The sequence below is a fragment of the Mustela lutreola genome, chromosome 4 (assembly GCF_030435805.1).
Source record: "Mustela lutreola isolate mMusLut2 chromosome 4, mMusLut2.pri, whole genome shotgun sequence".
Taxonomy (NCBI): Eukaryota; Metazoa; Chordata; class Mammalia; order Carnivora; family Mustelidae; genus Mustela; species Mustela lutreola.
The window spans coordinates 116,381,264-116,399,824 of record NC_081293.1 but is presented as its reverse complement, the minus strand read 5'-3'; the positions used below and the strand labels follow the sequence as shown (position 1 = coordinate 116,399,824).

The following is an 18,561-nucleotide window of genomic DNA, read 5'->3' as shown; positions in this document are numbered from 1 at the left end:
TCAGAAACTGCTCTCCAGCAAAGAGCTGCGGTCCTCTCTGAACATGCCCCCCACCCCAACACACACAAAATCCAGTCTTCGGAAACGATCTTTTCAAAGGCAGATCTGATACAACCAACCAAAAGGAAAAATCTCCAGAACCCTCCCTTGGTTCTCAGAATGAAGGCAGAAGTCAGCAAGAAGATGGGCCGTGAGGGTGTTTGTGGCCGGGCCCACACTCTGCTCTGCAGCACACACATGGCCTTGCTCTACTTCCTCAAATGCACACACTCCCACCTCACAGCCACCTCTTACCATCACCGGGGCTTTGCCCACGATTTTTTTTTTTTTTTAGATTTTTTATTTATTTCACAAACAGAGATCACAAGTAAGCAGAGAGGCAAGCGGGGAGTGGGGGGGTGGGGAGAGGTGAAGCAGGCTCCCCGCTGAGCAGAGACCCACCCCCTCCCGATGCGGGACTCAATCCCAGGACCCTGGGATCATGACCTGAGCCGAAGTCAGCAGCTTAACCCACTGAGCCACCCAGGTGCCCCTTGCCCACGATTTTTAAAATACCCTTCAATACCTGGACATGTATTCACAGGATCATACACGACCACGACAGCGTCCAGGCTACACACCATGTGGGCACTCTGCACTGAGAGTGAAATGATTTGGAAAATTACAGAAGGACATGAAAACCTGAACTGTAACAATCTGGACTTGTTCTCTCAGAGGAAAAGTACTGGCAATCCACTCGGTACACGTGCAAAGGGACGAGCCCCACCAACAGGTGCTCCAGCAACAGAGTGAGCCTCAGCGGGCAGACACGCAGGAGCCTAGGCCACGGGAGAAGGGGCCTCATCACCTCCAGGTGTACTGGCCGCTCTGGAGGGCACAGCAACAGCCTCACAGGGCGCATATTCAAACACTGAAAAGATCAAATGATGGGGAAAACAGGGACAGAACAAGAGTGGGTTCTGTGTGTGGCCCTGCTGGTCACTTGCTTTCCGCTTTGTAAATTCAGACAAGCCCGGTAACATATTCAGGCTGGAGTTTCCTTAATTAAACGCAGCAAATCTCCTTATTTCTGGTTCTAGATCTCTCTCCAAATTTTTTTTTTTTTTTTTTTTTAAGATTTTATTTATTTATTTGACAGAGAGAAATCACAAGTAGATGGAGAGGCAGGCAGAGAGAGAGAGAGAGGGAAACAGGCTCCCCGCTGAGCAGAGAGCCCGATGCGGGACTCGATCCCAGGACCCCGAGATCATGACCCGAGCCGAAGGCAGCGGCCTAACCCACTGAGCCACCCAGGCGCCCATAGATCTCTCTCCAAATTTAACAAGTAAAATTTCAGCCTTCCTCTCAGCCCAGCAGTAAACAAAAGGAGATGTCCATACATGGGAAACAACCTGTGTTACAAGGGTTCAAAACTTGATGAGGATCTTTACCGAATGCTGATTTCCATCCAATTCAAGGCATCATGAATGGTGCACACTGTCATTTTATGTGTCACTAAGACTGTAAAATTATTATTATAAGACCATCCATTATATGACATAACCTGGTATCAGTGGTGTTCAAATGTGCATAAAATTTCTGTCTTGACATTGATGAAATACACCAGCTTTTATACGGAGATACAGATTTTAGACAAAGAACAAAAACGTTAGCCTCGGTAATTAAATAGAATCAGAACCACAATTAACGTATTGACCCTCCTTGCCTCTGTGAACAGCTAACTTTGTGAACAACAGCTGAATTGAGAATCCAGAAGCAAATTTAAACAAAGCCCTAAGACCGCTAATGTAAGTGCTCTTTTTTAAAAAAACAATTTGTTACGAAGAGGACGACATGAATTCCATCCAGTAATATCAACTACATTCTCTGCATTTCTTTGAAGATTAATTGCCTACTTAACAAGAGGACTTACCCCACGTCCCTGTGACATTTGGTGAAGACAAGTCTGCCAAGTACAAATATTTTAATAACTGCACACATGGGTAAAACACTTTCAAAAAACAAGGGCTCTCTGTTTCAAAAGCAAATGTTTTATCCTTTCTTTCTTTGACATTTAAGATTTGCCAGCTGCCTAGAATTGAATGCATTGCTTTACCATTTAGAAAGTTAAAGAAAAAAATTACTTATTACAATGTATGTTTGGGATTTCAACGTGCTCATAAATCATGACACTGCGAATCATTATTCCTAAAGGGGACATTTAATAAACACTAATTGAGTGACTATACATTACATACCCACAAAGATGCTGACAAGAAAGCTGGAAAACATTCAGAATTCTATTTTCAGATATCTTAAATAACATGAAATTCACCCTTTTAGAGCTGCAGTCCTGTCTTTGGTGAAAAGGGTCCTTATACTATAATGCTAGGTAACATAGCTAACGAAACTATTTCAATTCACTGAAGTGTCTGCAAAGGGCTTCCACAGCTTAAACTAAACAGTCTCCATCCCTCACAGACAATACAGACTTCCCAGAAGACTGGTGTTAACCCCACATGCATTTAGGAGTCTGGTAGGGAGGGGAGATTTGTCCTAGCGTGGGAAGTACACTGGGTAATGAAAGGGAGAATGTTCTGTGGGAGGTATGTACACCCCATACATCAACAAAGAAAGTACTGCATTAATTGTTATCAGTGAATTTTTTTTTAACCTCACATTGTTGACTTAACAACCAGTTTCACTAAAACGTTAAAGGATAACAAAGCTAATAGCTTAATATACAATACCTGGGAGCACACTAAAATTGAGTTATGACAACCTTTAATATAGTTTAGTCAAAAATATTTTAGGGGCGCCTGGGTGGCTCCATGGGTTAAAGCCTCTGCCTTTGTCTCAGATCATGATCTCAGGGTCCTGGGATTGAGCCCTGCACTGTGCTCTCTGATCAGTGGGGAGCATGCTTTCCCCCCTTCTTCCCACCTGCCTCTCTGCCTACTTGTGATCTCTGTCAAATAGATAAATAAAATCTTAAAATAAAATTTTTAGAATACCTATATGTATACATATATACATAAAATGCATTTATATATATGTGTACATAGAAATAGATAGAAATCTATCACAGCAAACAACTAACCTTCAGAACAGTGAAAAGAACATTGGTTTGGGCTGTAGAAGACAGCAGTCTAGCTTTTCCACTAACTAGAGAGAAATCATCGTGGGGAAAGTAACTTAACCTGTCTCAACATGGCCTTGCTCATCTGTGAAGTTAAGATAACAACCAAATATCTCCCTGAAGGGCTGTAATGAGGAGCAATCACGGGGCTAGTATTCCCAAGCACTAACCAAATGCATAGTGTGCCTTCTACTATTATTTATGTTCTGTAAAAATTTAAAAAGTATGATAACTAGAACCTTTGGATCCAAGTGAAAGAATATTCTACAATTCCAGATAGACTTAAAAATAGATTGCTGAAATTGTTCTTAATTTTGTTTAAAAAAACCATTTTCATTTAAAAAAAATCTAAGTTTCCTGATCCTTTATAAAAATCAAAATAGGGGTGACTGAGAGGCTCAGTTGTTAAGCGTCTGCCTTCGGCTCGGATCATGATCTCAGGGTCCTGGGATCAAGCCCTGCATCAGGCTCCCAGCTCAGCGGGAAGCCTGCTTCTCTCTCTCCCTCTGCATCTGCTTATGTTCCCTCTCTCGCTGTCTCTGACAAATAAATAAAATCTTAAAAAAAAAAAAAAAAAAAAAAAAAAACTTTTATGGTGTTAAAAAGAAACTTCACATTTGCCTTATGAAGTGTTCATCTGATTACAGACAGAAAACTTACTTCAACAAATCAAGTTAATTCGCTTATCGGGACCCTGACAGAATGGAAGCTGCCCCGAGAATAGTCCACAAACCTAAACCTAAGTCAGCCTGCACTCATGGGAAACCCTTGTCAAGGAATCCTATCCCAATCCTCCAACCCAGCTTGGCAAGCTTACCTTTCCCTGAAAAGAGGACCCGCCAGCGCTCTAAGGAAATCCCCAACCTCCTAACCAATCATGCCCTGTTTCCACATTGCCTCTTCCAGACTCTAGAAAATGGACTCTTGCAAAAAAAATCCCTCAGGAAGACTGTTCCACTGCTTCTGAAGCATCGTACTCCCCAGACCCATGCATTTTCTTCCCCTAAAATGAGGACATGAAACTTTTTTTTTTTTTAAGATTTTATCCGTTTAATTCAGAGAGAGTGAGAGCACAAGTGTGCATGAGCAAAAGTGGGGGAAGCAGAGGGAGAAGCAGGCCACCGGGGTGACAGGGGTAGTGGGGGCTCAACCCCAGGACCCTGGGATCATCCCTGAGTCAAGTGCAGACGCATAACGCTTAACCGACTCAAGCCACCCAGGCACCCCAGGATGTGGAATTTGTTACTAGATTGTGTTCTGTCATCCGACACAAGTAATTCACAAATAAATGCTATCTTACCAAAAGACTCAGAACAGACAGTTTTGGGAAGAATGAGTGCAGAACTCAACCTGACTCTCCAGGATACCAACTAGAGAATGTGTTCTCTTTTCAAAAACTGGTCAAGGACAGCAAATGTTCTTGATCACAGAACACCAAAGGCTTTGAAATTCTTCGCTATTTGACCAAATTCGGTATATTGAACTAAAAAGTCATTTCACAGGCTATTAAAAGATTTTAAGTCTTGGGCGCCTGGGTGGCTCAGTGGGTTAAGCCGCTGCCTTCGGCTCAGGTCATGATCTCAGGGTCCTGGGATGGAGTCCCACATCGGGCTCTCTGCTCAGCGGGGAGCCTGCTTCCTCCTCTCTCTCTGCCTGCCTCTCTGCCTACTTGTGATCTCTCTCTGTCAAGTAAATAAATAAAATCTTTAAAAAAAAAAAAAAAGATTTTAAGTCTCCCAAATTCATACACACTAGGTGTCTTCTCTATTATAATAAGAGTTTTTCCTTTAAGTAAGAAAGCAAAGGGGGCGCCTGGGTGGCTCAGTGGGCTAAGCCTCTGCTTTCAGCTCAGGTCATGATCCCAGGGTCCTAGGATCGAGTCCCGCATCAGGCTCTCTGTTCAGCAGGAAGCCTGCTTCCTCCTCTCTCTCTGTCTGCCTCTCTGCCTACTTGTGATCTCTATCTGTCAAATAAATAAATAAATCTTTGAAAAAAAAAAAAAGAAAGAAAGAAAGCAAAGGTCTGATTAGAATTAGAAACAATAAACAAGGCAGCTTAAGACCAAAGTCCATTTTAAAATACCACCCACAGTACTCTAACTGGAATCCTTAGGATAATCCTACTAAAATGGCATGTTAAATAATAATAATAATAATTAAAAAAATAAAATGGCATGTTATGGCAAATTGAGAAAACATGCATAAAGCAGGATACTTACTGAAATGACAGTTATCACCTCCTTAGTATCTTAAAAATAATGCAAACAAAAAGTTCAGATTCCTTTCTGGCCTAAATGATACAATTTATTAACTGAAAAGGTTGGGGAATATCGGGAGGAAAGACTAGTTTAAAGTTTGGGAAACTTAAAAAGTGTTTCCTCAATCTGCTATAGGACCTTAAGGGTTCATTCATTATTCCATCAGCCAAGACCTGAATAATATATACTTTCAAAATGTGGCCTCTCTCCCGTCTGTCTCAATCCATTATGCAAAAAGAACGCTTCTTGTCTTTAAAGTATAACCCACGGGGGCGCCAGGGTGGCTCAGTCATTAAGTGTCTGCCTTCAGCTCAGGTCATGATCCCAGGGTCCTGGATCGAGCCCCTTCACTGGGCTCCCTGCTCTGCAGGATGCCTGCTTCTCCCTCTCCCACTCGCCCTGCTTGTGTTCCCTCTCTGTGTCTCTCTCTGTCAAATAAAATATTTTAAAAAATAAAATAAAGTATAACCCATAAAAAAAGATACATATAGTCCCCCCCCCCAAAGAAAAGGAATGGAGGGGCCCCTGGGTGGCTCAGTTCGTTAAGTGTCTTGACTCTTGATTTCAGTTCAAGTCATGATCTCAGGGTCATGAAATGGGAGTCCCACATCAGACTCCATGTCACATGGAGCTGTTTAAGATTCTCTAGCTTTCCCTCTACCTCTGCCCTCCTCCCTGCTCATACACACATGAATGTGCTCTCTCTCCAAAAAAAAAAAAAAAAGAGAGAGAGAGAGAGAGAGAGAGAAACTGGTCTTTATAGATCCTGGATAGAAAGAAACGGTAAGAGGGGGAAACACTCTCTTTTACTTCTGACTTCAGTTCTGGTCCCAACTTCCTGAACTTACAACAGGGTGACAATCCCAACAAACCCATCCTGAAGTTAAAAATTATAACATGCGTTTGCCACACGTAATCTACCAAACATCACAGCTTAGCCTAGCCTGCCTTGCATGTGCACAGAACACTTAGAGGAGTCTACAACTGGGCAAAATCATCTGACACAAAGCCTGTTCTGTAATAAAGTGTTGAACGGCTCATGTATTTATTGACTACTGTACTGAAAGTGAAGAACGGAATGGTTGTGTGGGGGACAGAACGGCTGCAAGTGTGTCAGCTGTGGACGCTCGGGATCACGGGACTGACTGGGAGCCCCGGAGTTGTCAGAATCACATCTTGGGTGGGTAGGGAGAGGGTGATTGGGTTATGGACACTGGGGATAATATGTGCTATGGTGAGTGCTATGAAGTATGTAACCCTGACGATTCACACAACTGTACCCCTGGGGCAAATAATACATTATATATTAATAAAAATAATAATAAAAAGAATCACATCATAAACGGTCAGCTGGTGTACAGTTCAAAATTCAAAGTACAGTTTCTAGGGATACCTGGGTGGCTCAGTTGGTTAAGCCACTGCCTTTGGCTCAGGTCATGATCCCAGTGTCCTGGGATCGAGTCCCACATCAGGTTCTCTGCTCGGCCAGAGCCTGCTTCTCTCTCTGCCTCTGCCTGCTTGTGGGCTTGTGCTCACGCTCTCTCCCTCCTCTCTCTCTCTCTCTCTCTCTGACAAATAAATAAATAAAAATCTTTAAAAAAAAAAAAAAAAAGTACAGTTTCTACTGAATACGTATGCCTTTCCCCCCATCATAAAGTCAAAAAAATCGAAAGTCAAGCCATAGTAAATCAAAACTATCCACACTGAAGTCTGTAAGCTTTTTTTTTTTAAGATGTTATTTATTTATTTGACAGAGAGAGAGAGAACACAAGTAGGCAGAGAGGCAGGCAGAGAGAAGGGGAAGCAAGCTCCTGGTGGAGCAGGGAGCCCAACGTGGGACTCAATCTCAGGACCCTAGGCTCATGACCTGAGCCAAAGACAGCTGCTTACCCTACTGAGGCACACCCAGGCACCCCTGAAATCTGTAAGCTTTAAAAAGTCACTATTGGGGCTCCTGGATAGCTCAGTCAGTGGAACACTGGCCTGTGGATTTCGGCTCAGGTCATGATCTTGGGGTTGTGGGATCTAGCCCCACATCGGGCTCCACGCTCTGTGTGGAGTCTGCTTGTCCCTCTCCCTCTGCTTCTCCCTCCACTCACATGCACGCTCTCTCAAATAAATACATAAAGTCTTTTTTTAAAAAGTCACTTACCATCATTAAGACTTTCTCCGTACATAGAAAGAGAGGCCTGAGCCACAACCTTAAGGCCCCTTCAAACCTCCCCAATTCTAACAATCTGTGGCTGCCCCAGACAGCCTGCTTGGCCACAGAAGGGCTGCCCCCATCTCCAACGTGGCCACCACCGTGGCTGGCGTTCTACTCCCCAGTAGGAAGTCCCTAGCTAAAGTTAGCTTGGAGGCAGCCGCCTTCCCAAGTCAGGTTCGCAAGGGATAAGCACAGTGTTTTTCAGCCCAGAACACCAACCTTAGCTACTTGGAGGAAGTGTAGTTTCCCGGGTTTACCAGGCAAAGCAGGAGATCATTTAGAGCTTAAAATATTTCAGAAGAGATTTCATGACAAATCTGATCATCAAACAGCCATTAGATTCTCACCCTTTAAAAAGATTCCAGGTATAATTTGTAAGGGCCTAGACTTCAATCATTTATAGAGACATTTACCAAACACTGAATGTCTACTGTATCTCAACTCCAGGCCCAAAACAACAAAAAACAAACAAACAAAAAAAAAAACCTCTTCAGCCTCCTTACAGATTTTGGAGAAACAGGTTTACAGAAGTATCAGCTATAAATCCTGAAAACTACAGGTTTTAGGATAAGACATTTCCAAAACAACTGGCCCAAATACTTCTCCTTATACTTCTCCCTGCCAAAGGGTTCGTACTGAAGAGAAGTTCTAAGGTCCCCAGCATCAGGCACCCCGAAGAGGCTCGCAAGCTTCCAGATGCAGACAACCAGTTATGGGGCCCTGATGTCAACAGAGGGGGACAGAAAGTAAGACAGGCACCAGGGAGGTTCCCTGAGCCTCTGGTTCATGTACAAGGGAATATGGCCGGAGGGCAAACTCCTGGACATCAGTCTCATCGATCCTTCCTGAGGAAAAGGTAAATGACAACGAACCAACCAACAGTGGGGGCTTTTACAAGGAAGCAAGGCCCAGGGCACTGCTGAGGTCAGACCCTGTCAGTCCATCCGCTGACAGTGTAACAGCAGGTTCAGCGTCGCACTACGTGACATCCCCAAAAGGTCAACTAACATAATCTTGAAGTTCAAAGGAACTTTAAGTTCCATTCTATATATACTTCTAAAGTACTTTATTGTTCATTGGAGAAAGAGAGAGAAAGTGCATGCATAAGCAGGAGGAAAAGGCAGAGGGAGAGGGACTGAGCCACCAAGACATCCTAATTATATACATTTTTTGGTTGGTGTTTATAATTTACTATCTAATTCCTGGTATTATTAAGATATACTAAGTTGAGGGGCGCCTCGGTAGTTCAGTCATTAAGTGCCTGCCTTTGGCTCAGATCATGATCCCAGGGTCCTGGGATTGCGTCCCGCATCGGGCTCCCGGCTCGCAGGGAGCCCGGCTTCTCCCTCTCCCACTCCTCCTGCTTGTGTTCCCTTCTCTCTCTGTGTCTCTCTGTCAAACAAACAAATAAAATCTTAAAAAATAAAAAAAAAAAGATACTTCCCAACTTGGTAGGTACCCTTGTCACCTCTAAGTCTTAGTTTCCTTGTCTGATGCCCTTTCGTTGTGGTATTGGACAAAATGTACGTATTCCTAAGCCCAGCGTCTGGCACACAACAAGCCCACAACAACTGTAAGCCACTACCTTATATTCTAAGCATATAATCCATTTTTAAATTTCTGCACTAATAAAATATGGGAGCTAAGTAAGGGTAATGGCACAAACAAACTGAATTGAACTCTGGAACTTGTTTTTGTTCTTATATTTGAGTAAAAGTAGCCCTGGTCTTCCTAGAATTCACACAACTCAAAACAAACATGAAACCACAACTCTCCACAGGATTCCTGTGCAAACCCATAGCTCCTGTGGCCTCAGCCACCAGGAGATCCTTCCTAAACCCTAAACTGTGTCCTGGTTCTGAAAGTAATAATCCTCTTGCCTTTACCTCCTTATCTCCCCTGTCTGCCCCCCAGGGAGAAAAATGTGCAAACTCAGGACACTAATAGTAGCCACACCTACAATCGGCACTTTCCCCATGGTGGGAGCCCCAGTTAGCAAGATTCTTTGGCTCAAAGGAGAAGCTTTCCATCATAGAAGCATGCAAAACAGGCAAGCCAGGCCAGCACTGGCTAAATGTCCCCTAGAGCATTTCACTTCTATCTCCACTTCTATCTCCAAACCAACTAGTCTCAGGGTTCTCCCGCCTCCGCCTCCTGTGGTCAAAACAGGTAATTAAGGAAGGATCTGATCTGGAGTGTGACTGATAGGCACCAACGTGGGGCTCCTCCCTAAGTATCTCCAAGCCAGCTGGGTACAAAGCCTTAAACCTGGGATTTTCAAGGCTGGCTGCCCATCAGAATGACCAATGGTTTAAAAACTATACTCGAAGCGGGGCGCCTGGGTGGCTCAGTGGGTTAAGCCGCTACCTTCGGCTCAGGTCATGATCTCAGGGTCCTGGGATCGAGCCCCGCATCGGGCTCTCTGCTCAGCAGGGAGCCTGCTTCCTCCTCTCTCTCTGCCTGCCTCTCTGCCTACTTGTGATCTCTCTCTGTCAAATAAATAAATAAAATCTTTAAAAAAAAAAAAAAAAAACTATACTCGAAGCTACTGAATCAAAAGTCAGGTGGGGGTTCCCCAGAGAGTTTTACAAAGCTCTGTGGGTGATCCCAACACCCAGGCAGGGTTAAGAACAGCTACTTTGAATTAGTCATTGGCATTAAAGTAGGACAGACATTTAAGGAGGACCAAAAGGACTTTCCAGTACCCCCAAACGTATGCTAGCCTGGCAAATGCCATCTGTAAAGCCCACACTTCCTCCCTGCCCCACACTCCAAGTTAGAGAGGAAGCATCACCCCGAGATGACCACATGGTACTGGGACTGGGAAGACCACAGGGCTAAGAGCCAAATGGGAGAGGTCACAGACTTGTATTCAGTCCAGCTGAGTCACAGATTCAACTCTGTGCTCCCAGGAGGCCAAACCCAAAGAAAAAGAAACATAATCGATGACAATTCACATAGTCTATGATAACCCACAGCAGCCTATATGTGAGGAGTGTTCCAAAAATACTTATAGAATAAATAAATGAAGATCAGGAGTTCAATCTTCTAATTCTTCTTCACTGGGACAGAGTTAATTGTTTTTAAAAAGACTCATTGGGAATCAAATTGTAGGAGAAGCAAAAGCAACCAAAGGACAGTGAGACAAAAGCCAACAGAAGGTGTTCTTACTACTAATTATTGAAATAAAAACTAAAAATTCCTGGGGAAATCTTGAGGCCTTGAATCCTATAACAATAAAGCTGTGACCTAGTGGGAAAGATCAGAAGATGCCGGGGCGCCTGGGTGGCTCAGCCAGTGAAGTGTCCGACTCCAGGTTTCAGCTCAGGTCACGACATCACAGTCCTGAGAAGGAGCCCACATCAGGCTCTGTGCTGAGCTGAGCATGGAGGCTGCTTAGGATTCTCTCCCTCTCCTCCTCTTATCCCAGCCCATCTCTCTAAAAAAAAAAAAAAAAAAAAACCACAGAAACAAAAACAAAAAACCTAAATAAAAATTTTTAAAACGTTCTAGGGGAATCTAGGTGGCTCATGCGTTAAGCATCTGCCTTTAGCTCAGGTCATGATCCCAGGGTCCTGGGATGGAGCCCCTCAGTGGGGAGCCTGCATCTCCCTCTCCCTACCACTCCCTCTTCTTGTGCTCACGCTCTTGCTTGCTGTCAAATAAATAAAATCTTTCAAAAATAAATAAAGTAAAAAAATGCTCTAAAATCAAAATAAAACCCAAAAAAGCTAGAAGAGGCCCACCATAAAAATCTAGTCCCCTCTTTCCTCTTCAGTAACAGAGGCCCAGTTTTACTTAGGGTAGCTAGCCAGGCACCAGTTAAATGAGCACCTTTCCTACCTTTCCAAGCAGGGATTAGCCCTACCGACACTTGGGATTCAAGCAGAAGTCTCCCATGTTGCTTCTGGGAGTCTCCTTGAAGGGCAAGGGAGACACTCTGATTTTTCCTGCATCTTGCTGGCCGGAGCCACACTGAGTGTGAAGGCCACTTCCTAGGAATGGCACAAGAACTAGGACTTCAGGGGCCACCAGACCCACTCTGATTTTTCCAGCTCTAAGCCTCCCAAAACTAATCCCAACTGAGACAATAACCACAGCTGCGAAGGTCAGGGAAGCTATGGAAACCCGGAATCCCTCCTAATGCAAACTCAGGTGAGCCACGCAGCACACGTGACCGCTCTAGCTCACTGCCTTCTGTGTGCCACTTTGAACACATTCACCATCTCACTCAATCCTCAACAGTCCCAAGAGTAGAGGTCAGCTTTATGTTCAAGGCAATGTAATAAAAGGTTTACTGAGTTTAGCCGTTTACATTAGGGCGCCTGGGTGGCTCAGTCATTAAGAGTCTGCCTTCAGGGACACCTGGGTGGCTCAGTTGGTTGGACGACTGCCTTCGGCTCAGGTCCTGATCCCAGATTCCCGGGATCGAGTCCCGCATCGGGCTCCCGGCTCCATGGGGAGTCTGCTTCTCCCTCTGACCTTCTCCTCACTCATGCTCTCTCTCCCTGTCTCTCTCTCAAATAAATAAATAAAATCTTAAAAAAAAAAAAAAAAAGAGTCTGCCTTCAGCTCAGGTCATGGTCCCAAGGTCCTAGGATCGAGCCCCGCGTGGCCTGCTTCTCCCTCTCCTCTCCTCCTGCCTGTGGTCTGGGTCTCTGTCAAATAAATAAATAAAAATCTTTTTAAAAAAAAAAGCAGTTTACATAAAGTCAAAAAGCTGGTTAACATTTGGGCCTGGAGATCCAACCCAAGTAGAATCAGATTCCAGAGCCCGTGCTCTTTCCGCTAATCATATTAAATCTGCAAGAAAAATCCAGTAAGTTTATCTTGAACAGATACCATGTTCCAAGTTGGCAGCATATAGCCAACAGTTACAGTCTCACAGGCAAGACTAGCCTTTTTTGCGTTCAACAATGTCCTCTTTTTTCCCTTTCAAAGTAAAAAACACTTAGCAGTTCCCTTATAAATATAACTGCCCTTTTAATTTTACATGGAGAAGAGTTCAAATGTGACCTATTTAATCACTAAACTGTTCACGTTTAAAGCTACACAGAAAAGAAAAAGTGATTTTATTTATATAGTTCTATACTCCAGTGGTATAAACAGATAATATCCAGGAGGCCTTGAAGATATTTTCCTTGCCTTTGACAAGATATTTTTGAGTTCCTATAACCCCCTATGGCATTTCATCCTTCCAACTGGGAAGGACTGTTAATCACGGTCAATTGAGACACCTTCAGGCAGGGGGGACCAACTGGGTGTGCCCAGGCCTTACCCAGTCATAGCATGGAGAGCCCTCCATCCTGAGAAACTCCTCAGTCCCAGAAAAACTTGGAGGAGTGACCACTATGTGGCCTCGGGGTACCATATAAAATGCACAGTTAGGTCTTCAACAAAATTTACTAAAATGTGAGCAGTTTATAGTAAATCAGAGATGACCATTATGATAAAGTATGATTTAAGATATTTGGGCAGCTAAGCAAAAAGGAATTATAAAGCTCTACATATTCATGCTTAACCAGAAGAATGCTGCCAAGACAGTCCAGAGCTAGTCAACTTCTTCACTGTAATGATACCCATTATGCCCACCAGCATTCATATTCACGCAGTTAAAAAAAAACAAGCTCTGAACAGCACAAATACATTTATACACAATGAACATCTCATCTACAAATAAAAGTGAGACGCAAGATGAGCAAAGAATGAGAGAGGAATCAACTTTCACCCAAGAATGTTAAAGTGAAATGGGAGAAAAGTCTCATTTTGAGGTTTCGGTTATGCAAGATCATGAAAGGCTAAAAATTCTTTCAAGAGAAGAAACAGGAAATCTATAAATTAAAGCGGTTGGGCCAGTGCATACTAAAGTCCTTTCTCACTTGAACATTCCATGAGTAAAGTGCATCACTCTGTGACCCCTTTACTTCACAGGTGAAGCACATCAGGCCGGAGGGTTACAGGACATTCCAAGGGTCCAGCTGTGGCTGGGGATAGAGCTGGGGCTGTTTATAAGCCATGCTCATCATAATTCTGTTTAAAAACACTTGGACTGGGGTGCCTGGGTGGCTCAGTCAGTTAAGTGCCTTTGGCTCAGGTCACGATCCCAGGATCGAGCCCAGTGTTCCTGCTCATTTGGGAGTCTGCTGCTCCCTCTCCCTCTCTCTCAAATAAAATCTTAAAAACACTCGGACCAAAAGAACATATGATGAGCATAAAAAAAATAAAGGACACATTTCACCTCAGGTAGGGTATTTTACTTAGTTGAGCTCGTAAACAGATAAATGGGCCTTAACATTTTTTTTTTAAAGGGAGTCTCGAAACTTTAAGATTTTATTTATTTGACAGAGAGAGATCATAAGTAGGCAGAGAGGCAGGCAAAGAGAGAAAAGGGGAGAAGCAGGCTCCCCGAGGAGCAGAGAGCCCGATGCGGGACTCAATCCCATGATCCTGAGAGATCATGACCTGAGCCGAAGGCAGAGGCTTAACTCACTGAGCTACCCAGGTGCCCTAGAAACTGTTTTAAACTGTCCTTCGATACTTCAACCATATAACGGCACAATATTTTTTTTTTTTTTTTTAGTGTTTCAAGATTCATTGTTTATGCACCAACGGCACAATATTCTGAAATACATGCAGTACTTTTCACAAACTCTCCAAACAAGCCAAAGGAAGGAACACAGTGACTTGAAAAGAGAACAAACATCTTTGTAGTTTGAAGGCCCCTCAAAATACAGAAAACTTTTCAAACTAATCATTGCTGCTGTCCAGGTGTCCTAGCATCAGGGTCTTAGCAAAACAAGCAAGCACCTTACCAGTTTAAGAGGTGCCAGAAACAATGAGGAAGCTTGGGGTTTATTATGACAACTTTACTCTAAAAACGAGAGATTACTTCCGAGCACGGAAGTATACAGGCACTTCCTGTTCAGCCAATATGTTACCAGCCCTTAATCTGGGAAGACCCCCAATTTAGATAAACCTGAAAATCTGGGACATCTGGGTGGCTCAGTCCATTAACCACCTGCCTTGGGCTCAGATCATGATCCCAGGGCCACGGGATACATTCCCACATCCAGCTCCCTGCTCAGTGAGGAGTCTGCTTCTCCCTCTGCCGCTCCCCCTGCTTGAGCGCACTCGCTAGCTCGCTCTCTCTCGCTCTCGCTCTCTCTCAAATAAATAAAATCTTTAAAAAAAAAAAAAAGAAAAGAAAAGAAAAAGAAAATCTGCTGCCTTCCAGAGAAAAGATGGATTATTTTAGGTAGCAGGTACAGACTGAGCTATTACTCAATCACGCATCTGAACTGATGCTGACCCATCTGCATGCCAGGCCTGTACCCCTAGAACTGATGCTACTGATCACTCACAAACAGGGTTAGGGGTGTCATCTATTGCTGTAATGCTGACCAAAGCTTGCTGAGACCCACCACTCAACCCGGGTTTCACTGGTACCCCTTTCTAACAAGGGGCAGCAGGGCACATTCCTGCACAAGGCCAGAGCTGCTGTGCTCGGGGACCTCGGCTAAAATTTCCTAGGCTCTCAGTTTTCTGACTGCCTCATCTGTGGAATGGGGCATGTCCATTAAATCAAGCTAAAGATACATAAATACTTGAAAGGTCTTTGTAAGTTGCAATCTTAATACTGATAAGACATTATCCAACGAGTTGACAAAAGACTTTCTGACATAACAAACTGCCCCTGAGGTCATCCAAATTCACATATAATCTGTCACAGAAGTCTTAATATTTAAATACACAGTAAGCACTTATTAATTCAAAAGACAAGTCAACCAAAGCACTATAAATTATAGACAAGCAGGTAAAATTCTTCAGTTAGAATGGTATATTACAAGAACCTTATTCTGGAAATCACACTATTTCTTTTCTTTTCTTTTTTTTTGTTACGATTTACTTATTTGAGGCAGGAGGGGAGAGGGGATGGGAGAGAGAATCTCAGGCCGACTCTGTACTGAGGGGGTAGCTTGACTTTGGGGCTGGATCCCACCACCCTGAGATCACGCCCTAAACAGAACCAAGAGTTGAACATTTAACTGACTGCACACACAGGCGCCCCACATGAGTGATTTTTTTTTTTAAATGCCAATTTTACACATGCCCTCACAGGCCTTCAATATAAAGGTGCTCGTTAACAATCACATGCACAGTTCATTTCCCCAATAATATTCAATGCACTTTTTACTTGTATCCTTTTCAATCTAAAATGCCAGACCAACACAGCCCCCAGCTACAGTCATATTCTTATTAACATAAAAGGAGTAGAATGGAATGGAAAAACCCTCTACATCCAAAGCTACCTACCACTACAAAGAAAAAGGAGATTGAAAATCAAAGGCAAATAGTACTTTTCCAAATACAGACAAAATGTTCTTTTAAAATCCCCAAACTCCTAAGTACCAAAGGAACATAATAACCTTTTCAAACAAACATAAGAGGATGATTGTATCAACTAAAACAGAACCAAAACCCTACAATGGAATGCTTATATCAAAATGTCCTTCTGGGGCGCCTGGGTGGCTCAGTGGGTTAAGCCTCTGCCTTCAACTCAGGTCATGATCTCAGGGTCCTGGGATGGAGCCTGGCTTTGGGCTCTCTGCTCAGAGGGGAGCCCGCTTCCCCCCACCCCTCTGCCTGCCTCTCTGCCTACTTGTGATCTCTGTGTCAAATAAATACATAAAATCTTAAGAAAAGGAGAAAAATAAAGAAAATAAAATGTCCTTCATACAATCATCCCCGGACTAATTTAAAAATTAAGTTTTGCAATGTGAAATCTGTATAATTTAACCTGGAATTGTGAGCAATAATAGGGTATGAGAACTACTCTTAAGTATTTTCCCCTCTTAGAGACTTACAGAAACTCTTGCAACAGGAAAGCCTGCAGAGTGCAATTTTTGGAATTGGGACTGTATTTCCAGTTGAGTCACAACAGTTTTAAATTATTAAACAAGTACACTTGCCCTAATTTCTTCTCTCACAGGCCTCATGTTGTTGTTTTTTGTTTGTTTGTTTGTTTTGTTTTTTTGCAACAACATCGGACTGCTGTGCGATATACGTAATCTTTTCTTTTTAAAGATTACATAACTTCTTTCTAATCGATATCTATGTCCGAGACTACATCAAAAACGATGTACCTAAAACATAAACAGAACTGCTAGATAACCACTTTTAACTGAGATTGAAAGTGTTTAATTTTCAGAGAGCTATAGCTCAGGAATGACTTTCTCAATAAATTAATCAGAATTATCAAAGAGCAAATACTCCATGCTCAGCCAAAGTAAACGAGATGAGTCCTATTATAACAGCAAAGGCAAAGACAAGAACTAAGTGACTTTTTAAAGGTTAACTCTTCTCATTCTCTCAGTATTTTCCAGGTTCGACTGCTGTGCTGATGCACGGCTGGAGTCCGTGGGAGCGTATTTCTCAACTACCGGGACCACAGCGAGTTCTACATCGGGGAGGAAAAAAACGTTACCTGCACAGCCGCTCCGAAAAACCTGCAACACCCAACTTAAGAAACCACCACGGGACAGAAAACTCAAGAAAGCACCAGCTTCCACCACCGCACCCCACTTCGCTCCTTTCTTTTGCTCTCCCATTCAGTTAACTTTGAATACAAACGCAGAGAAACCTGTTGGGTTTTTTTTTTTTTTTAAGATAAATACCATAAATGAAGCAGAAATTAGTTCCTCTAAGGAAGCTGTCGGCCACTCATTTACAAATACAGCCAAAAGTACACCCACATGTATTCCGATCAGGGAAGATGCAACCTGGTGATTTGCAGAGAAGATGGGATCTGAACCAAGTCCCAGAGACGGCTACTCTCCCAAAAGGAGGGGGGAAAAAAAAATGTGGCTCTTCACCCAGGCAGCTTCAGCGATGTGGGCTCCGCAACTCCCGAGGTGCGGAAATTCAAACGGAGCCGGGCCGCTCACACGCGCAGCGTCTCCAGGAGGGGGCAGGGCTCGGCACCCGGAATCCCACCCACGGCGCGCTCTGTTTCGCGGAGGAGTCCACAAACAGCCCCAGGTCGGCAGAGGGAGCTGCTCCACCCAGAGGCCGAGGGGAAAGTGAGCCGCGAAAGGGATGCGCGGGCGGGAAGAAGCCGCCCTGCGCCAGGCGGGAGCGGGAGCGGGAGCGGGAGCTGGAGCGCAGACCTCCCGGCGCTGCAACCCCCCGCGGCGGAGGGGCGGGGCGGGGCTCACCTGGCGTGGGGGGCGGCAGGGCGCGCGCGCCGCCGCTGCTCCTCCTGGGCTGCGGGCCACGGCGCCCTCGGGCACAGCGCCGCCGCGCAGCGGGAGTGGCCCCGGCGGCCGGCGCCCGGGTTCTTCCGCCCCCGGCTCCGGCGCGCCGGCTCTGCCGAGGGCGCCAGCAGCTGCAGGCACCGCCTCAACACCCGCCGCCTCGCCATCCCGGAGGCGAGCTGAACCCATGGGCCGAGGCAAAGTTCGCTCTACGTGGCCTGCTCACTCAGTCATTGTGACCTTCGAATCTGGCAGTCCTGCCAGCGTCGGAACTGCCGCTTCGGCCTTTACCAAGATGGCCGCCCCCGCGGACCCCAACGCTGAGGCCATCTTGGTAAAGGAGGCGCTGCGGGGCACGCGCTTAGCCGTACCGGCCCCACCCCCACCCCCTCCGCTGGCCTCCGGGCCAGCGCGCGCCACGGGTTCGCGCTGCAGAAACCTTAACCCCACTCTACTGGTTACCGTGCCCCAAATCAGTAGCTAACTTTCAGATGAATGAACACGTTCCTACATACCAGCCCTAGGTGCTAAGACTCAGTGGGATCTTGGTGGCATCTCATAACCCGCCATGGTAGTAGACAAGCTCTTGGTAGCAGAATACTTAAAACCGATGGCGCCATGAGCTTGGCAGCAAAGAAACTAACTTGAAGTATGTACAAGAGATATTGCATATTAATGGCAGCACTGCCTTGTCACGGTGTGTTCATTACCTCTTAAAATGATGTCA

At 44.7% G+C, this 18,561-nt stretch overlaps 1 protein-coding gene across 4 annotated transcripts in view; it reads right to left on the bottom strand.

Moving 5' to 3' along the window:
- The window catches only part of NAPEPLD (N-acyl phosphatidylethanolamine phospholipase D), a 48,846-nt gene extending 30,682 nt beyond the window's left edge, over nt 1-18,164 (bottom strand). Inside the window, exon 1 of one of the 4 annotated variants that reach the window (XM_059170902.1) lies at nt 17,796-18,164. In XM_059170902.1, the coding sequence (XP_059026885.1) occupies nt 17,796-18,001 (206 nt within the window). In that variant the 5' untranslated portion in view covers nt 18,002-18,164. The other 3 variants (XM_059170905.1, XM_059170904.1, XM_059170903.1) reach the window with 3 other exon arrangements.
- Between the last annotated feature and the right edge of the window lie 397 nt (nt 18,165-18,561).